The following is a 23086-nucleotide window of genomic DNA, read 5'->3' as shown; positions in this document are numbered from 1 at the left end:
TTAGCTAGTTAATTAAGGGAGTCAAAGAGCCGCCACCAAGGCTGTTCTTTAAACATTCAAAAATTATTCGAATAATTGAATGATTTTATTAACTGTAATCAGAAGTGACTTGATTTTCTTTTAAATCATGAGTAAAAGTATATTTATTATTTAATACATTCTTAACACAATCACTTATATCATCACTTGTTAGATAACCAATCAGATAAATCCGAAAAGGGAGCATTTAAGTTTTGCAGCTCTGTAAGTGGCAAATATAGTTTTGTTTACATCTGAGTTGCATATTGCGTAATCTCATAGTTACGTCTGCTAGTGCAGAATTTGGTATAGATTTTGTAAACAATGAGTTTTTTTAAGTTTGGTTTCCGTTTTTTTCAAAGAAGTAATGTTGTTAAGCGGCATACTTTATGTAACAAGCGACTTTTATCCCATTATCCAGTTGATGACAACATAAGCGGTCTAAATGAAGAGCAAAAGCAGGTGTTTAATCGAGCATATTATGATCAAACACAGCTTTGGTTTAATGAGAAATAATTTTGAATGCCAGTTTAAATATGGAGTAAAAATTAATTAATTTATAGGATGCAGCTTTGAGTATATATTGTAATATGTTTATTAGCGCATTTTGTCGTACATTTATATAAAATAATTAATTTTAGTCTATGTGTATTTTTAGTTACGAGAAACAGTATTCCAGTTTGCTCAAAAAGAACTTGCTCCATTTGCCCAGGATATTGATAAAAAGAATGAATTCCCTCAGATGAAGGTGATATATGTTATATTACATACTGTTTCTCATTTTAATATTATTATGCAAATATGTATGTTTGGTATTATTTCCTACAGGAGTTTTTTAAGAAACTTGGTGACATGGGACTTATGGGTTTGACTGTACCAGGTGAGCTCACTGTTATTTTTAATATCAAGTGAGTATAATAGAAGTTGTTATTAATAAAAAATGAGACTTTAAGAATTGACTTTAAGAAAGTACATGGGGGAAAAAAAAAAAAAAAAAAAAAAAACCCGCACCTGATTAATTTTTTTTTTTTTTTTCCAAATTGCATATTAACACAGATTGTGTTACACTTTTGAATTGCATCAAACAAAATATATTAAACTATACTGTACTTGTCATATTAAGCTGAAATATTGAAATTGTGTTCAAAATTTAATGAAATTGATACTTCCTCATTATCTGTCTCAGAAGCTCTAATGATATCAATTTGTGCTTGTATTAGTTTGCTTGTGACAAGAGCTTGAGTAAACCACATCTTATCCTTTTTTTCCCTTCATATAAATGTTAAAAATTCATAATCACTCACGATCCTGTCATCAGGAGAAGCCTCTTAAGTATTTCACATATTAATGTATTTTCTTTTAAGAAAATATGTTAAATTTTTTTTTAATTGTCAAGAATTGAGGAAGATTCTGCTTATTTCTCTCAAGAAAGGTTAATTTTACTTTGCACTTAAAAATATGAAAATGGCCATTTATTAAAATTATTTATCCGTGAAAGCAATTGGAGGTACAAATTAAAAGTTGCAAGTGAAATAACATGTTTTGACAACTGACTCAGTGGTTTATAAATATTGTAAAATAGACTTCAAATAATAGTAATTCAAATAGCATTGTGATTTTTTAAATTAAAACATTTTTTTTAAAATTTCATATAAACACAGATTTAATGCTACTCTTGTGAATAAAATAAAATACATTAGATCTATATTATGTTTTTTATATCAGGTTGAATTATTATTGAAATCCTGTCTAAAATTTAATGATATTTTATTAAAAGTGAGAAAATTTTGTTGGTAAATTCATTTTTATAGTAATTTTTTCTTTTACATTATGCATATTTAAATCTTTCTTTTTAAGTCTGTGGAAAATCTGCAGTTGTTATGTTATAAAAATGCTTATATATATATTTTTTAATTAAATTATTTTTCATCACCGATACTGATTTTGGTACTTTCTGTTTATCTGCATCCCCATCAAAGAGCTGAAAAAAGTACCATGTCTCCAAAAAGTATTTATATAGACACCCAGGTAGCATACTCGTAGCATCCCCTCAGATAGCTTTCCATTTCTTCAGTCATTTCCTTCATTGTGGTTGCAGATTATGATACCTTCTATAGGAATTTAAGTAGTTTGGCTTAGTGGTGGTCTGCATATTATAGTTTTTGTTATCATCGGCAAAATATTGAGCTAGGCATTCTGCATAGAGTTGTATAGCTTGCATAGAGCATAATGTGGCTCATGTAGAGGCATTGCACAATTCTTTTCCCTTCTAATTTTAGAAATTTTGGTGTCAATGTAGTGTGCAATGGTGAGGTTTGCAAATTTCTGATTTTTTTAGTGAAAACACACTATTGTATACATAGAAAGATTAGCTGTGCAAAATGCTGACACGGGGGGGAAAGAGAAAAGAAGGTGGTACTGGATGCATTGTTGAAATAGATATTCAAATAAAGATATTGCTCCATTTCTTTTGGATATCTGGGTAATCAGAAATTACCATCAGTTTTCATTATAAAATGAGGTACCTTTTGATTATTTGCACCCCTACTTAATGTCTAGAAAAAATGTTTATGAGGCAAAGTAGTATGTTGCCAAAATAGTCATATGGCAACCCACAATATTGCCAAAAAGTATTGTGGCAACTCAGGTATGCATGTAGCACATGTCTGTTTTGGCTACAGTACGATACTGAAGTTGTATGGATGCCAGATTTGTGCAATTTGGTGATTTTTGTAAAAGCAGAAACAAGAATAACAGTGCAAAATGGATTTATTGAAAAAAGATAAGGTTTTTATTACCAACATAGCTTGCCTTTTAAATTTTATTTACTGATGTTCTTGAGTGGATTTTTTAGTGCACTGCCATTTTCAAAATGGCTGTTGACTTTCATGGTGGTTGACTTTCATTTCAAAATGGCTTGGTTAAAAAAATTAGTCGGCAACAAGTTTGTGACTTTTCAGAGAAGGTGTGGATAACCAGAAAGTACCTAAAATAATTTTCAAAAAATCATTTATGACTTTGTATTTACTTAATAACTCTAATTTCTATATTTATCTTTCATTCAGCTAAAGATGGAGGTGCAGAAGTTGGATACCTGGAACACTGTGTGGTGATGGAAGAATTATCACGTGCATCTGCAGCTATAGCTCTGAGTTATGGTGCTCATTCGAATTTGTGTGTTAATCAAATTGCAAGAAATGGAAATGAGAAACAGAAAGCAAAGTATTTGCCTAAAGTAAGAAATTGCATATAAACATATTTCAGTATTTGTATGTATAACAAGTGATAAATTACCAAATATGATTTATATGTTCATAAATATTGACATAGCAACGAATCAAAACTTGCTCATTCAGTATCCTTATTAAAACAGGAACAAAATTGCTTCCAAATATTACAAATATTTCTTCATATACAGTCAAAAGTCTTTAATCCGGACTCGTCGGGATTTCGGCGATTCCAGATTATCGATTTTTCTGGATTATAGATCATCAGTTAAAATCTGGTAAGATGGCATGCAGAAATTATAAAATTAAAAATATGGAACCGTAATTTATGAAATAAAGAGAAATTATGATCTAAAAGGTATCAAAATAAAAAAAAAAATAAATAAATAAATAAAAAAATTATTTGTTTACTTTATTAAACATTTCTTTCAACGCGCGCATGTGTAAAGCATACATTACACATAGTCCAAATTAGAAAATTGCAACCAGAAAACTATTTGATGTGTACTCGTGATATTTATAATGATGAGGAATTTGATTTAAATCATATCAAAGACGGAATACTTCGAGATGAAATACTACTTTTAGTAAGGAATTATGGTTGATCTTTACAATACGGTAACTGGTAGTTTAGCGACATTTTGGAGGCGATAAAGGTTACTACCTGGGACTTTGGTAATAATGTGAGCAGTACTCAGTTCCGATTACGCATTATTTTGTGTGAGGGAAATGAGAGATCATGGGATATGTCATGTGATATTAATGGACGAATTACGGTTCTTGAATCGGAAAAGGGGGGAAATCTGGAACAAATCTAGAAATTTTGTATTTGGTTTATTCTGTGTTGTGTGAAACAGTGTTCGTGAATTTTTGGATCCCATGGCCGTAACTCAAGAAAAGTTTATCGGACACGTAATCAAGATTCTGAAGAAGATTAGGTAAGTTAGTATTTTTAATTATTTGAGGATATTATTTTTATGCATTGTTCTAAATGTAAGGTGGAAAGGAATTTTGTATTATTGGGAAAATTGTTATTAGCAATGATTTAGTTTAAAGTAATTAGGATTGTAAGGTAATTTTTATTAATTTAATGTATGTGCTCATTTATATTTTAAGTAGTGTTTTTGAATTTAATTATATTTTAATGAAATGATAGTTATTTTGTGAATTATATGTTTGTAGGAATTTGGTATACGTTTAAGTTGAAATAAACGTGCATGGAAATAATTTAAATATTTGATATTAAGTATTTGTAATGCTTGCGGTATGAATTCGTTGGTGACGTGTATAATGTAATAGATGATTTAGAGGTAAAAGGTTTTGGATATTTTATTTATTTTATATGTGGAAATGTTCATATTTGTAAAGGGTAAATACTTTTTTGCGATCAGGTAATTTCATATATGTTCTTTTTACCGGGTTTAAAGATTGAGAAAATTGTCATGTATTTTCGTGAAATTTTTCTAATTTATGAGAAAAAAGCAGTGTACATGGATATAGTGAAGAGTGTGCGCAATGCCATTTTTGTGCAATTCTGGGATGTTTTTTTAAGTAAAAATAAGTCGCCGTGTACATGGTTTATGTGTATGTGTTATTTTGAAAAACGCGTAAGGAGTATGGTATTGTGCACTTTTTCCCAATTTTGCAGTGAATATTTGTCATGATTAAGCAGTTTTGTTTGATAAAATTTCTAGCATAAGTGTAATTCGGCTAGTAGATTGTTGGAAGAAGTGTTCAGTAGATAAAAAGAAAAGAAACATGTCTTTACTTCGTGAAGACAAAATGGCGGCGGGGAAAAAAAAATAGAGGGTTGCTGTAGGAGAGTTGGTCGCCAAATTTTCACCAAAAAAACGCTAAGTTACCATAATGTAAAGATCAACCGGAATTATAAACTGAATGAAATAAAAACATCTGCTCTGAAGATAAGGATAGTGCTGACAGATCAACTTCCAGTTCATCGTGCGCCGCGAAATCCCCCCCCCCCCGCGGAGCAGCGTGAAATTGATAAACAGATTTTTGAATGGTTAGAGAAACAAAGGATATGCCTTTATCCATTTTTTGCAGCAATTCCTCTTTTTGTTTGATGGACATCGAAACATACTTTCGCTTTGTAGATCCTTTGGCAGCTCCAGCATCAGGAATTCTATTTGACATAATCGAAAGTTCAAGCTTACTTTTATAAAATTGCTCTAACAGTCTGCAAAAAATAATAACCCGGATCCAATTCGAAGATTAAGGAACAATGCAATCTGCAACATTAACTGAAATAGATAATTAGATAATTTTAGCTTAGCTTGTACTGTCCGTTATACATTAAATGGGCATGCGCACACGCATATGCACATGCATAAAAGTATTATGTACATGCGTGAAGGCATTATGCGTTGATGCATGCTCAGAAAGTTTGTAGCTTTGAGGTCAGGATTATAGATCATTCTGGATTATGGGTGTCCGGATTAACAACTTTTGACTGTAATAGTTTTGGTTATGCACATTTTTAAGTATGAGGATTTCATTCTTGCTTTCTCCTATAGCTGCAGCTGTAACGTTCTAAAAAAATAGGATTTTTCTGGGTATTGTTCCATTTTGCCAGTGCAGGTGATCAAGTCGCCAAAAATGATACAACTGATGCCAAACGGAATATCTTTGCTGGTAACCTTTTACACCTCAATTTCAAAACAAGTCACAGCTATTTCTTATCAGATTGATTGTTTGGCTAATCTTTAGAATATGGTAACAGGTAGTTTGGCGACATTTTGGTAAGGCGATAAAGGTTACTAGCTAGGACTTTAGCAATAATTTCAGAAGTACACAGTTCAAATCACAGATTATTTTGTCTCGGAGAAATGAGAGATCATGAGACATGTCGCGTGACATTTTCCGGAAAATTCCGATCGTGATTTTAGCTAATAAGCACTTAGAAACAATTTCGCTGCTAAAGTGCAGAATCGCCCACTTATTTTTTTGGAGCTTTATACAAGAGTAAGAAGAATTGGATTTTTGTCAATTTTCTTTGACCTTTTTATGTGAAAATAGGTCGATGTGTACATAGATAAAGTCAAGAGTGTGCGCAATGCCATTTTTGTGCAATTCTGGGATTTTTTTTAAGTGAAAATAGGTCGACGTGTACATGGATAACGTGTATGTGCGATTCTTAACGCGGCAAGGAGTTTGCGATTCTACACTTTCTCCTAATTTCGCACCTAACCTTGGTCATGATTAAGCATTTTTGTTACATAAAAGTTCTAGTATCTAGTATAAGCGTAATTTGGCTAGCAGATTGTTGAAAAAAAAAAAAAAAAATGTTGAAGAAGGGGAAAAAAAAAAAAAAAAAGAGTGCCTTTACTTTGTGAAAACAAAATGGCGTCCAAACAAAAATTAGCAGGTTGCTGTAGCAGGGTTGGTCGCCAAATTTTCGCCAAAAAATCGCGAAGTTACCATAATCCAAAGATTAACCGATTGTTTCTTTCAATACTGGCATAAAATTACATAGAATTTTTAACAGATAGTTCAATTTTATGCCCTAAGGCCATCCGCGATAATTAAGTCAATTAGGATGCAAACACACAGCTCACCCGAAGAAGAAAATATAGAAAACGCAAAGGAAAAAATATAGAAAGTCAAGAGTTAAATTCATCAATTCTAATGAGAATGTACTAGCGAAGTAAAGCACTGTGGTTTTACATAATTTCCGAGTAAGCTATTCGTGCAAATTAAAATGATTCTTGCATTTAAATTTCTATTCCAAATTAAGATTTAACTTGAAATTAATGTAGATGATTACTGAGAGAATTAGATTTTTGTAGAGTAGTTTACGGGAGATGAGATCACTTGGGATCACGTGATATGAACCAGCGAATCAGGATGCTGTATCTTGAAAGTATAGTAAATTCTTAAATTAAGGTCTTTTTACAAATTTATTGTCTTTTTACAAAATCTTAAATGATAATAAAATGTTTATGCCTTCAAAATAAAAAATTCTTAGAACTAACATTTGTTACCATTTTTTATGTTTATTCTGTGTGTTGTCGGCAATAAAGTCTGCTTGGCGAGATTTGTGCCAGTGAAACAGAAAAGCACCTTTTTCTGTAAGTTCAGTGCAGCAACTTACCACATTCGTTATTCTTAGATATCTTAAAATTATTTTGCATACTTTTATGATGTGTGTTATAAGTTAAAAAAGAATGTGTGAAAAATGAAGAATGTTTAAAAAAAAAAAAAAAAAGAAAGAGAAAAGGTGGTGCTGGATGCATTGATGAAATAGACATTACAGTACAAAGTCTTTAATCCGGACTCGTCGGGACTTCAGCGATTCCGGATTAGAGGTTTTTCCAGATTATAGATCATCAATTTAAATTTGGTAAGATGGCATGCAGAAATTATACAATTAAAAATATGAAACCATAATTTATGAAATAAAGAGTAATTATGATCTAAAGGGTATCAAAATTTACAAAAAAAAAGCTTAATTATTTTTTTTACTTTATTAAACATTTCTTTCACATAGTCGAAATTAGAAAATTGCAACCAGAAAACTATTTGATGTGTATTCGTGATATTTATAATGAGGAGGAAATTGATTTAAATCATATCGGAGTACATCGAGATGAAACACTACATTCAATAAGGCATTATAAGCCAAATAAAATAAAAACCTCTGCCCTGAAGATGAGGATAGTGCTGACAGATCAACTTCCAGTTCATTGCGTGCCACAATGCCCCCCCCCCCCCCGCAGAGCAGCATGAAATTGATAAACAGATTTCGGAATGGTTAGAGAAACAAATCACCTGTCTGTCACTTTCTTCATGCCTTTATCCATTTTTTGCAGGAATTCCACTTTTTGTTTAATGCACATCGAAACATATTTTAACTTTGTAGATCCTTCGGCAGCTCCAGAATTGAAAACTTTTTTTGACATAATCGAAAGTTCAAGCTTACTTTTTATAAAATTGCTCTAATAATCTGCAAAAAATAATAAGCCGGATCCAGTTAGAAGATTAAGGAACAACACAATCTGCAACAGTAACTGAAATAGGTAAATAGATAATTTTAGCCTAGCTTATACCGTCCGTTATACATTAAACGCACATGCGTAAACATATTATGCACATGCATAAAGGTATTATGCATTTACGCATGCGAAGAAAGTTTGTAGCATTGAATTCCGGATTATAGATCATTCCTGATTATGGATGTTTGGATTAAAGACTTATACTGTATTCAAATAAAGATAATCCTCCATTTTTGGTGGGTATGTGGGTAATCCGTGGGAAAAATTTCAAGAATCTCATTATTCCAATACTCCAAATTTCAACGGTTCTATTCCGTTTTGAGGATCATAAAAAATTGCAGCGAAAATGTATGCACAAAAGTGCCAAATCTAGCAAACGAGCCAAATCTAGTGCATACAATGATTTCAAATTGCCTAAGTTTAGATAGTTCTATATATTTTAAAATGCCATTGAAATACTAGTTTAATTATTAAATCCTTTTTTGATATCCTATATCTTAAGACATCATTAAAATGCTAGTTTAATTATTAAATACTTTTTGATATCCTATATATTAAGATGCCATTGAAATACTAGTTTAATTATTAAATCCTTTTTTGATATCCTACAGATTTAACAATTTAAAAATTGCCCATGACTAAAAGTCTGCAATAGAATTTTTTCAAAGAAAAGGCATCATTCATTATAGAAAATTATGTTTGAACAACCAACGAGATGAAATTAAGCTTTAGCAATAACTCGGTAGTGAAATAGCGATGCAGGAATCCATTCAGTTATGTTTAGCCTTTTTTTTATATAAATTATAATAATGATCTGAAATAGTTATTTACTCTTATGCTACCATTCAGTTATGTATAGCATTTTTTATATAAATTATAATAATAAAAAAGTATTATATGAAATTAACCTTTCATCTAAATTAAAACAATAATCTTAGATAGTTATTCACTATTATACTTCCTTTCTTGTGTTAGGGTTGCCGTAATTACTTTTGGCAGCACAGGCATCAACAATAGTTTGGCGATTTTTACGGTCCTCAAAACGGAATAGTACCACTTCAACAGTCTGGTTATTCATGTATTAGTCATTAACTTTTTATTTGATTAGGACAATACACGCGATTATTCTATTACTGCTTTCCACCTAAGGGAAGGAATATCTTTGTGAAAGACCTTTCTAACAGAAATTGTTGCGTATTTGTTTTATATGGTTACTTGCAAAAAATCCCAAAAAAGCTCATGCCTCTGGATGGTTCTCCAAGCTTCAAATTCTTGGACCAGATTACTAGTATTTAGCTGTCTTTCCACTCAATTCCAGTCCAGTCAGTATCTGAATCTAAAGTGATTTACATCCGCCCAGCTTAGATCCTGGTTACACCCATGATCGTGAGTATTCTAGACTTCCGTTAAAATCGCTGCATTTTTTTTTTTTTTTCTGTTATAGGTTTAAAGCTCACAGGAAGGTATGGCAGACAGTTTTAAATGTCCCAATAACTCCTTGATTCATTAATTGAATGAAAGATGTACTTGGTGAAAAAAAAAATTATGTGATTGTATAAAGGGGGGGGACTAATAATTTGTGTACTAAAAATATTTTTTGTATACAATAGAATTTATTTTTATTTTGCTGAGTTGCTATTTAATATGGTTTAAAATTTTAAAAACTGGTATGTAGTGAATCCAGCTTAACCAAAGCTGGATTGTGTGAGGTTCGGAGAAAAGGTTTATTTATCTTTATCTAATTTTTATATTCAGAAAGAAAGCTCTCTGTTTTCCCATATTTCATTTCACGTTGCTTTAAATGGACTTTTTCCCATTAAAATTTAAATTAATGTTTCTTAAATTCTTTAGCCTATATTTGCTACTATATCACTATCCTTTATAATTCAGATTATGAGAATGTTTGGTCCTTGAGCTTGAAATTGAATTAATTATTGTGTATAACTGGCATGCAGTGAATTATGCAATTTTCTTTAATTACTTTTAACGTTCAAAAGTATTTTCCATTCAAACTGTATGTAAAAAGGTAGCATATTTTTAGACATTGTTTCGTCAAATTTATTGCTTATAAATCAGTGATACTATAATGCATGGGTTATTTCTAATGTTTAGTCTTATTTTTATTTATGTATAAGTAAAATATTTTTTTAAAAATTGGTGGTAGTGCTCATTATTTGATTTAAAAATACGAAGATGAGTAATATTTCCTTTTAGCTCATAAGTGGAGAACATATTGGTGCACTAGCAATGAGTGAAGTTGGATCTGGATCTGATGTTGTATCTATGAAAACAAAAGCTGAAAAAACAGGTAAAATGTTATTGTTGTGTATTTATGTGTATAAGGAATGTAAATAAAAATGAGTAAATATTTTTGTAAATTTCATGGTTTTTCAAATTTTTTTTAATGAATTTAATTACATATTTTTTGAAAAATGGGATTCATTGTGTAAATTATAATAATTATTTTTCATGTTTCATAAAAATATGAAATAAAATCATGACTAGTAAACAGCCTAATTTTCCATTTTCTAGTTTTTTATATATGGCTGCATTATTCAACGACAGTACTCAAGTCACATCAATGGATGTTGATGTGTTGCAGTTGTAGCCATAAGCTGGGTTTGAATGTGGTCTTTTGGGTTAATAAGCCCATACTTAAGCAGCTCAGAACAACGGTTGCATTCAGGACCCATGGGAAGATGCAGGATGTGTTATGTAATGAATGAGACATAGAATATATTTTAGTCTCTGGAATATATCTTGCAGTGGTCGTATTACAGTTTTCTTTACAAAGCATGTTTATATATTTTGCTTTTTAGGTATTATGAAAATCTTTGATTTTTGATTTATATTTTTGGTTTTGGCCATGTATACGAGTTTATGTACTGGTCGTATAGCAATAGTTAAAACTGCTATTGTGAGGACTTCATTGATATAATGTAAAATGTTTGCATATTTATTAAAGTTTTAACATTTTCAATTTGCACATGAAATGGGAGACCTTTTTTTATGAGATGCTTGTATGCCCTGTGTAATGACCTCGCGGATTAATAAGGCACCATAAGGAAAACGACACCAACATTTATTAAAAATTAACTTTCAAAGAATAATGAAAAAAAAATTAACATTTAAAGAATAAAGGCAAACTCGGAGCACTACCTCGCTCCTACAACATAATTAACCTACAACCTGCCTCCTCTGAGGCTAACATGCAACTGGCCTCTCTCACTTGCTGGGCTCTGCCAGGCAGCTGATTGGCTCACCGCTGCCAGATACATGACACCACCCCGGTAAGATTGTGCTACGCCAAAGCGAAGCAGAATCTGAAAACTGAACCAGCAAATACAAACTTAAATTGTATACTCCACATACCAAATTAATTCAAAATATATGAACATGTATACATGATGTAATAACATACTTTGAAATAAATGCAATAAGCATTCATCTCACAACAGATGAACAGATGGCTTGATACAATACCGGAGTTCTGTAATAAAACATATATGCAATACTATTTCAAAACACACTATTATAATGCAATATTAAATGGAAACCAGTAATTTGATTTTCAAAACAGATGGAAAGTAGCTCTCGTACAATTCCGGAACAAAAGAAAGTAACTAATGCAAAGTTTTAAAACATATTAGTTCATACTTAGTTCACACCTATTTCATTCACCCACTAGTCTTGAAAGACCATCTGCATTTTTTAATTGTGCACCAGGGCAATGAGAAATATGAATATTATAGCGCTGAAGTGCCATTGCCCACCTCTGTAATTTGGCTGAATGCGGTGCCGACTTATACAAATATAATAATGGATTATGGTCTGTGATCAGCTCGATATTCGATCCAAACACCCAACACTCGAACTTTTTTTAATGACCAAACAATGGCATAAGCCTCGCGTTCAATAGTTGACCAGTTCTGCTGAGTTTTCGAAAGTTTTTGACTGGCAAAGCTGATAGGATGCAAACTGCCTTTGCTGTTTCGTTGTGACAAGCAAGCACCAACACCATATGAACTAGCATCACACTGTATGGTGTAAGGTTTTTCTGGTTCTGGAGTGTACAGTTTTGGTGCTTCACACAGTCGACGTTTCAGTTCTTTAAATTCTGATTTCTCAACATCAGTCCATGGAATTCTCTCAAATTTATTTCGCCTGTTCGGGCAATCCTTAGCCAAATGTAAACTGCTACTACACACATAACATTCTCGCGGTTTAAACGAATGTTTCTGTTCATTTACCACTAAATCTTTTCTTAGCGCTGGTGGAATATATTTAGAGTTTTTGTTGTATGAATCACGAAAATTAGCGCGTTTTTCACCTCTTATGTTATCAAAAGATTTACCTTTTGCGATGAAATAAGTGTCGCATTCCTGCGCTAGTTCTTCTGGACGTAGCCAACTTTCACCTTGTCGAACTGCAACATGGCACGCTAAATCACTATCCAATGTTTGAAAAAGTTTGTCAGAAATTATTAAGTTAATTAAAGACTCAAAATCATTGACGTTTCTACTTTTACAATAATGGATCCAACATGATCTTAAACGAGAGGCGAACTGCAAATGAGTTTCTCCCGTCAACCTTTGAGCTTGGCGAAAATTTTCTAAACATATAATTGGCGATGGTTCATATTCCTTAAGAATTAAAGATTTAATTTTTTCATAATCTTTCAAATCATCATCTTTAATATATACTAGAATATTAGAAGATTTATCACCTATCAGTTTAAGTAAAATTTCAGACTTAAACTCATTTTGTACATTCTTATGCTTAAAAGCCCTTTCTATGGAATCAAAAAATAAGTTCCATGCTTCACCCTTTTTAGGTACAGAAATCGATAATGCCTGTACAGCTTTCAAAAGCTTATCTAATGAAAGTGTATTTTCTACGTTATTACTAGATTCGTTGCTACTTTCGATTTGCATTAAACGCAATTTCACAATTTCTTCTGACTTTTTCCTTTCTTCAACCGTAGTATTAAGAAATTCAATAACAAAATCTTTATCTTTCAAATATTCTTTAGAACTTAAAAGCTTATCTTTTAATTCTACAACTTTTAAACTAGAATTGGCTTCTTCACCTAGTTCCTTCAACACTGAAATCAAATCACTTCTAACTACTCTTTTAAACATATTTAGAAGAAATTTTCCTTAAAGTTACAACAAAAATTTCTCACCTTTTCTCAAAATCCAGTCGGTTTCGTTAGCTCTGGTTCTCGAAAGAGAGCGTGCTGTAATGACCTTGCGGATTAATAAGGCACCATAAGGAAAACGACACCAACATTTATTAAAAATTAACTTTCAAAGAATAATGAAAAAAAAAATTAACATTTAAAGAATAAAGGCAAACTCGGAGCACTACCTCGCTCCTACAACATAATTAACCTACAATCTGCCTCCTCTGAGGCTAACATGCAACTGGCCTCTCTCACTTGCTGGGCTCTGCCAGGCAGCTGTTGGCTCACCGCTGCCAGATACATGACACCCTGTATGGATATTTTTGTGGATATGCCATGTGTAATGTAAACATGAACCTGTTTTCCTTAGGAATCTCTGGAGGCAATTGTCATGAAGCAATTACCAACCACTTTCAGATGAAGAATACTGGAAATTTGACTTGAGTTCTTTTTTCTATGGTCAAAATAATATCATAAGATTGTCTTCACTTTTTCTGAAAATTTTCCACCACCTTTCTCTTATACAAATTGTTATATTTTTTCTTCACTTTGAAAAATTTCATTTTCCTGTGAAAATACATACATTTATAGTGTTTTTTTTTCATTTCCTGAAAAAAACTAGAAAAAAGATTCTCAATTTTTTAAAAAGTAGCAGAAGCCAAAATAACATGATTTGATTGTCTTATGCAATGACTGCCTTAAAAGAATGATCTTAATTTTGAAAGAACATACAGTTTGATGTTTAAATTACTTGCAAAGAACTGTGATAAAAAATGTCAGTAGCTTAGCCTGCACTTTTTGTCTTTGAGGTAGTCAATTTCTCAGTTTGACACCTTTCACAATACTCACCAAGAATGTTGCAAAATGTCAAAAGAATGTGTGGGAAAATAAGTTAAAAGTATGTTTGCAGTAAAAGTTGAGTTTAATAGTCTAAAATATTATTTTTCTTGTTTTACTTGTCATAAAAATCATCAGTGATGTTATCAAGTCTCTTTCATTACTCCTTTATTGTTCTGTATATACGAGGGCCATCCAGGAAGTAGATTACGTTTCCGTCTGTGTCCGCTAGGGGCGGGGCTAGCGCGGCCATCTTGGGGTCAGAGCGTTGCGCAGCTCAGTCTGCATCTAGCCGTGCTAGTGAGAGGTTCGTGCTGTGCTCCGTTCAGATACTGTGACGGTTTGAAATGTCTGCGTTAATTGAAAATCCCGCGAGCTGCGAGGTGCGCTCAGTAATAAGGTTTCTGACTGCAAAAAACTGTAAACCGATAGAAATCTATCGGCAGCTTCGTGAAGTGTATGGGGACAACATTATCACTGAAGGTGGAGTGCGTCAGTGGGTCATAAGGTTTCAAAATGGCCGAACCAATGTTCACGACGAAGATCGAAGTGGGAGACCCAGCATAGTGACCGCCGAACTTCTCGAAAAAGTCGATGCTAAAGTCCGTGAAAATCGAAATTTCACAATAACGGAACTTTCTTTGAGTTTTCCACAAATTTCGCGAAGTTTGTTGCACGAAATCATCAGCGAAAAGCTTGGTTACCACAAGTTTTGTGGTAACCAAGCTGCAAGAAGAGGTAACGAAGTGGTTGAAGGCGCAGGCGGCCGAATTTTTCGACGAAGGAATTTCCAAGCTCGTGCATCGCTACGATAAATGCCTTAATTTGTATGGTGACTATGTAGAAAAGTAGTATTTGAGTGTGGCTTTCATCTGTATATAATAAAATTTGTTTCCTATACTTTGTTTATTTTTTTATTCCAAAACGTAATCTACTTTCTGGATAGCCCTCGTAGTATAGTATAGTAATGCAATATCTCAGTATTGATTATGACTGCTTTTATTGCCTATAATCAACATTACAATCTACATTACATAATTACACAAGGTTGTAGATTATAAGCAATTCTTAATTTCTTTCTACTTAAATAACTCTTCTCAGAAGTAATAATATTTTCAGCAATTGTGAGGAAAATTTGCAGTTGTACTACAATATTTGGAACTTAATTTCTAGAGACTGTCTTTCAACATCTCTATTTAATTTTTTTAGCAACATCAGAAATAAACTCTTTTTCTAATTTGTATGTGAATTTAATCACGAAGAATCATGATTTAGTTGGCATTAGTATTTATCATTCAAATGGTTCATTGAATAAGGAAGGCATAGAAAGAATAAGCTGCTCTTGAAATCTGATGATTCTTTTTTGTGTCACTCTATGCAGTGAAAAAGAAATTTCTTTCTTCAACTCAGTTTTGTATAAAATGTTAGTACTATCTCCAGAGTATTCATTTGGCATCAGTTTCTTTTGTCCAGAGATTCATAACTTCTCCAGATAGCCACAACTTGATTTTGTTTGTTCCTAAAGTGTCAACTAAATCCTTCGCATTTTCTGTGGAAAATGTTATTTTAATATTTTTATAGCCCTAAGATTTATGTGATATTCTCATGTATTTAAATGTTGGGTTTGGAAATAGACCTGCATGTCATTCATGTCTGGAAGTATGGGCTCCTGTACTCCTAAAAAAATATGCAACAAACAGTAATATTCACTTGCCATCAGTTTCTTTATTTGCTCAGAGATCATGACTCTTCCACATTACCATAAATTTGTCTTGTGTAGGTTTCTGAATTGTTAACTAATTCCTTCATATTTTCCGTGAAAAATATTTTAAAATTCCTGAGATTTACATGACATTCTCATGTCTTTACACTTCTGGTTTGGAGATAGACCTACATGTATACATGGTTTGGAGATAAACGTATATCGATTTTTGCTCTTGTAGGCTAAGAAAGACCAAGAAGAAAAACACAACAAGCAGTATGCCAGCGTTTTATTTTCATCTTCACTAGTAAATGTTTTACAGTACTAAATATTTTTGCAGAAGCTTTTGTGACTCTCAAATTTTCCAGTGTGCTGGGCTGTATTTCCACTAGATGTCTCTCTAGACCTGAATCAGAATGCCTATCAGAACTGAATTAAAATATCCCATTGATGGGATGAAGAGAAAAGAAACATGAAGTTTTTTTAAAGGTAACATTCTTCGCAGTAACACAAGCTGTATGAACACCTACCAAGTTCAGCAAATTATTCATATGTATGAAAATTTTGGCATTTTCATTAATTAGCTAATGAATTGTGAATTCCTGTATATTAACCCAATATTATAGCTGCATTATCATGTCTTTGTCCTCTATAAATTTGAACAGCACCGATGTTCTTAAAATTTCACAAAATCATAGCTGAAATAATCTGGGCACTTTGTTTTGATAAGTCATTCCTTGGACTTTACTTCCCCCCATCAGTCATAACATAGTATGAAATTAGGTTTATTTGATTCTTAAGATAAATATTATGTGAATATTGAATTTTGTAGAAAATTACTTTGCATTATTCATTTGTTCAATAGCATTTCATCTTACGTTTTCTCCAAATAATAGCCCCAAATTCTTTCTGAATAACACAGAGAAATTGATCTGTCAAAAGAAGGACAGCAGAAAATATGAGGAATCCATCCTTAACTTTTCAAGGTGTCTTGGTTGATTCATACTGTTCCAGCAGAAGAATTTATGCTGTCTTGATTTTATGCTTTTAAATGAAGTCTATCTAGATTTTCATGTATAATTTTCCTATTTTCACCACAACATATTGTTGAGTCCACTGAAATGAGATGCCATGAAAAAAAGTCATGTAATATATTCTCATTAAGAAATAGTCTAAAAATCTTAATGGACTCATTAAAAAGCAAAAAGCCATGATTCAACTTATGAACACATTGTGAATCAACTAATAATTAACTTGCTACAAACACCTAATTCCATATCTTGACAGCCAATATTGTCAAGTTATGGAATTAGATGTTTACAGCAAGTTAATTATGATAATCAATTTCAGATCATCACATGGATCAATCACAAACCATCACATAAATTAATCACTGGATATCACATGGAACAGTGACAAGAAAAAGATACATGTTTTCTTTCCTTAGTATAATTCATCAATGACTGTAAGATAGTTAAAAGATTTCACTGATAAATAAATATATGAATATGTTAGCAAGAATGTTTTCAATGTTTTTTTATATTTCATTTTATATGCAGTTTTATTTGTCATTTTCATATCTGCTTTAAAATTTGATCTAAATCTAGTAATTTTCTTGTTTGAATGTTGAATCTTTTACAATTTAATGACTTAATGTTTTTCAAGTATTAACTTTAAATTTTTAATAACTATATAGCTATATTACATCAGAATAAATGTGCTGTACTTAGTTATTTATAAACTAAAATAATTCTAACATGTGTAAAACGAAATGTAATGTTACTTCTTGTAAACATTATGTCTGAAACTATCATTTATTCTTTTTTAAAATGAATTGTTAATTTTAACATCATTTGTAGGTGATTATTATGTTTTGAATGGCTCAAAATTCTGGATAACAAATTCAGTTGTTGCTGATGTTATTTTAGTGTATGCTAAAACAAACACAGCATCTGATAAACCCCAACACGGAATCAGTACTTTTATTGTAGAAAAGGTAAGAATTATCTGGGTTTTAAGTATTAATAGCTAGTTTTAGGTTATTTGCTCTTGTTTATTAATTGTAGCGTATTGGAGGATTTCCTAATATGAAAACAAGCTCATTTTTTTACAACATCTGGATGATACATTGCTTTTATGACATGTACAATATATTGAAATGTAAATGGTCCATCTGAAGCCATAAAATTTGTTGCCAATCTGTATGCCTTATTATCTTTTAAGTTATAGCAATATAATTCTAGGCATGGGAAGAGCATGTTATTAATAAATACAGCAGTGAAACTGTCCCAAGACCACTCACTGTACTTGGTTTTTTATAAACTAAAGCAAAGTTACCAAATAATTTTGAGCTTTCATGACAGTGCACATGTGAGCCAGACACTGGGGTTCCTTTAATCACTCGGCACAATGGTGGAACGAATGGCATCGGTTGTTGTTTTCAGACAAATCTTGGCTGCTTCCCAGAGAACGTTACCAGACAGCCCATATCGTCGATCACCAGTGTGGCCTCCTTCCAGGGCTTCATGTTTGAATAGTGGACAACCCTTGTGCACATTACTGGCAGTTTAATATCAGGCCAGTATATGTAACACAAGTTGTTATGTATGTGGTTCAGCCACTTGTGCAGCCCAAGCCCCACCATGTTATTCCAGCATAGCAATGCCAGACCTTATGTCGCACATCACACTGTGAACAGCCTCAATGGAATTTACATCTTTAACTGGACAGCATTCTCATCCGATCTCTCTCCCATTGAGCATTTGTGGGCTGCCATTGGACGTGTGGTGCAAAGAACACTGCAAGTGTATACTGTAGAGGAACTGAGAGCTGAAGTGGACTTGGCTTGGAAAGAAATATATCAGGAGACCAGACATAGCCTTATAAACAGTATATCTTGCCATTTAGGGGCCCATATAGATGTCCATGATGGCTACATTAGATACTGAATAAACTGTTTAACTTTTTTATATCTTTGTTTGTTTCTTCAATCATCTGCATGTGTATCTTACCTCTAACGATCTTGTTATTTTCCCATTGCTATGTGTGTTCCTTCATGGTATTGCAATTTTATTTTTGATAAGTGTAGATTTAAAATGATGATCTCATATACAGAAAAATCTATAATGCAGAATTGCCAAAGTCCTGACAAGTCTGGATCTTTGAATTTATACTGTAGTACTTTATCCCCAGTAAATTTACTGTTTGAGATTTGGAATATCTCATGGTATACGTTTTTCATAATTTTTTCGATACGAATGCAGGATTCGTAGCGGTCCTTACAAGTGCTTATAAGTCCTTATATTTGAAAATAAGATATAAAAGCCCTTATAGGTGCTTACTTTTTCTCTAAAGCACTTGTTTTTTTGTTTTTAGTGCTTATTTTTTGCTTTGAGTGCTTTTTTTTTAACGAACGCACATTTTCCCCCCGTACCAAAGCCGAAACTAAACGACTTATCTTCCTTATATGGAACATCAGATGGTGAATCATACTCCCTGAAATAGCTTTTCGCTCCTTTCTTTGCATTAACATAACCTTTGGCAAAGAACGTCTATGTATTCAACAATGTCTATGTATGAACAATATAGATTGATTTTGTACATAAACATGTTTCTCTCTCGTGTTGTTTTTTATGCGTTCCTGCCTTAACCCGTCACTTTAGGCCCTACATTCCTATAGAACAATGCATGTTTTAGTACACTCCACCACCCCTCCAAGTTTGTCCCATGATCTGTGAAACACACTGTATATTTAAGACACAATAACACGCCGAATAAACACTAATTCAGAAGTCAAACAACAAAAATCAGCGTTATATTTACAAAATTACTATACACTGTATATTCTTTGCTTTTGGTGCATGCGAGTATAGACAGGTGCATGTCGTTCTATTGGTCAAAGAATTGCGAAAGCTGTAGGAAATTCCGATGCATTCCATATTCTTTTGGTCTCGCCCAATACTACACACGTTTGAATTTCTATCAAGATTTTAATAATTTACATTCTCGTTCTGCGTGGTCAGTTCATATTCGCGTTTATTATGATCAGCTTATATTATGAGCACATGTATGAATATTTATAATAATATATTTGCAGTAACTGAAGTATAGATAAACTTCAAAAATGGGTGTGTTTTAACACAGATTAGTTTTGTAAGGAATAATATTCGGAATGGCATAAATAAAGTAATCGAATAGTCTTTTTTTAAATTTATTATTATTATTTTTTTGGCCAATGCATTATACAGTACGGAAGTTGGAGGTTCTTCCCTTTCTCCGCAAAATCTCGAATATTGAAAGAATTACAGCTCACAGCAAAGCAAGCAATGGACTTTCTTGGGGGTTGTAACTTTCTATCTGGATTGAATAGGACTAAAAGTTCTGTGGTCTACCAACCCAAGCAAAGAATGATTCTATTCCAGAAATTTAACGCAGTCTGTTCAAAATTAAAATGAAAAACATCCCAGATTGGTAAATCTCTTTATTAATCAATACGACTATGGCAGGGATATAGCGCAACGTGTCCTGCTCAATGATGAATATGCCACATGGGCACCTGACGGTGAAAAGCGGACGAAGCAAAGGGACGTTTTCCTTTATTTAAATTATTTATTCTCCGAATACTGACACCTGTTGATTCCGATTGCATAATATCACGTGAGGAAGAATTAAGGCACACGTATTGCACATTAACGTTTGCGATATTTCCCAGAGATAAAAGAGTTTTACTGTGCTTGCTAAGCAGATTATTTTTCAGTTCCATTGGCCTATTTTTTATATAATGCACATATTGGAATGACAAAAGCATTATTTAGCTGCAAAATCTAAAGAATGGTTATAATCTACCCCCCTTCCACTTTTACCACTTACACTCTGCTATCCGGAATTTCAGATATTTGGCAATTTCCGAGTATGCCAGTTAGTTAAGCTTTTACTGTTAAAGGATGACTGCATGAAGCAATTTGCCGTCTTCTGATTTCATATATTAAATATGGGTTATTATTATTTATTTTTTCTATTTTGAATTGAAATTTCATCATTAAATCTTGTAATATAATTTAGTTCTGCATAGTTTTTTTTTCTGTCATTGTAAACTAGTTCTGTAAATTGAATTGTTACTTAAAATTTAAAAAAAGAATGTTATTGTTTTCCATGGATGAATAATGCTCATTCTCTCTTAATAAATACTGAATTTCTCATATTTTAAATTACAAGTCTAATTTTTCCTGTAAGGTTATGCAGTATGATGTAATTAGACAGGTGCTTATTTTTTTTTCTTAAAATGTGCTTTAAAGTTCTCATAGGTGCTTATTTTTTTAACTAAAATGTGGCTACGAACTCTGGAATGTTTGGTGCTGTACTCAATCTGTTGAGCACTGAGTAGTGCAAAGTGGCTCAGTAAACACCTGAGGTGCTTGTTAGAATATTTTAATTCAATTGATTGTATGTGCTTTGAACATGCATTCCAAAGTAGAAATGTTCTCTGCTATGTTAAATCATTAAAAAAAAAATGACCAACAGAAATTTAGTAATAAGGAAAGAAAAATTAAAAAAATAAAATGAAGAAGCTTAGGGGAAATGAAATTTCTAGTATTTAAGCAAAGTGTACCAATATGGTGCAAGAAAATTGCATGGTGTGCTTTTAACAGTATTGAACAGTAAGAGTACAGTATGAACATGAACTGCAAAATTTCTGTGTTGTGTGCATTAAAAAAATGAAAGCTAGTGAAAATAATAAAAAAGTGATGTAACATATAGGTTATTTTTCTGTATTTTTCTTTCTTTTAATTTTTAATAAAATGTTAAAAATTTATTTTTACTGGAAGCCAATGGTCATTATTTATGTTTAAAATGAGAAGCAAAACTGGTGATTTTTGTTTCAAAGAAATTCAGATCTTAGAGTATAAAATATGATATTTTTATAATTTTTGTATCATGTATATATGTGATTAACTTTTTGATGTTTGATTATTTTTTTGGTTATTTATAAAATATGCTTTGATATTTTTTATAGGCTTGCACATTTGAAACGACTTGTGTAGCAGTTTGTATAATAAATTTTTCGTTAAGCTAGAATCAGAAGATTAGTTTTTTTTAAACTGAGTCATTTTTTAAACAGCTTTTGTAAAGAAATATTGAATTGAACTGTTAAAAGTTGAATATAATTTTTCAGGTATACATGGTTTTAAATTAACCAATGCTATATTTTTAGGGTATGCCAGGTTTTAAAGTTGGTAAAGCACTTGATAAACTTGGCATGCGGGGATCACCAACTGCTGAATTAATCTTTGAAGACTGCAAAGTGCCAGGTAAATAATTAGTTTCATCTGTTTAAAGCAATAAATGAACATCTTTTATTTTGTTAAATAGTTTTAAACAGATTTAAAAATTTTTTTTCTTATATTTAACTGCTTTATCAAAAACAATCTGTACATTTAATAATGATTTACTATATTTTTGTTGCATTTTTGTACCCTATTTGTTATGATTTGTTAAATAGTTTATTGCTTAATTTTGTTTTTGTTATATTTTAGTTTTGTATTTTTGTATAATTTATTTCCAGAATTTTAAAATAAATCTTTTTTCTCTAATGTTGAAACATTTTATACTTTTTTGACATTATGTGGAAGATAATCAGGCCTATGTATTTTCTTTTTTTTTTTTTTTTTTTGTATGTCAAATGCTGCAAAATTAATTAACCATTCAATTTATTAATTTGTAAAATTAATTAATTAGCTGCAAAATTAATTAATTCATAATTAGTAATTTAAAAAGACCTAATTGGTGTCGCAGGGAATAAAAATAGTTCAGTTTTCAAAAATCTAATTTTTATTATTTATACTTTGAGCTAAATATGGAGTTATTTGAGCAGTTTTCCCTTTTTATTATAGTGTATTTAAATTTCTAAGTATAATTTCACTATATACACCATTCATTATTTTTCAATTTCATTACTATTTATTACATATGAGAATTTCTCAAGTAGAATCCTGTAATTTGTTTTGAAATTTTTTTTCCTCAAATTTTGCATTTCTTTGAATGTGCTAAATCTAAAAGCGTTGTTTAATTTCCATGACAATTAAAAGCGAAGACATTTTTATAGCCA

General features: G+C 31.7%; 1 protein-coding gene across 1 annotated transcript in view; it reads left to right on the top strand.

Annotated features, from left to right (window-relative positions):
- Positions 1-268: 268 nt before the first annotated feature.
- The window catches only part of LOC118186193 (isovaleryl-CoA dehydrogenase, mitochondrial), a 38900-nt gene continuing 16082 nt past the window's right edge, over positions 269-23086 (top strand). The window contains exons 1-7 of the mRNA XM_085819406.1: positions 269-480; positions 677-766; positions 847-898; positions 3084-3253; positions 10472-10565; positions 17841-17977; positions 22193-22289. Coding sequence (XP_085675532.1) covers positions 343-480; positions 677-766; positions 847-898; positions 3084-3253; positions 10472-10565; positions 17841-17977; positions 22193-22289 — 778 coding nt within the window. The 5' untranslated portion in view covers positions 269-342. The remainder of the gene's footprint in view (positions 481-676; positions 767-846; positions 899-3083; positions 3254-10471; positions 10566-17840; positions 17978-22192; positions 22290-23086) is intronic.

The sequence above is a fragment of the Stegodyphus dumicola genome, chromosome 6, assembly GCF_044657685.1.
Source record: "Stegodyphus dumicola isolate Sdum_Otavi_A_Nest chromosome 6, ASM4465768v1".
In the NCBI taxonomy this organism is placed as follows: Eukaryota; Metazoa; Arthropoda; class Arachnida; order Araneae; family Eresidae; genus Stegodyphus; species Stegodyphus dumicola.
This window is presented reverse-complemented; position numbering and strand designations above follow the sequence as displayed.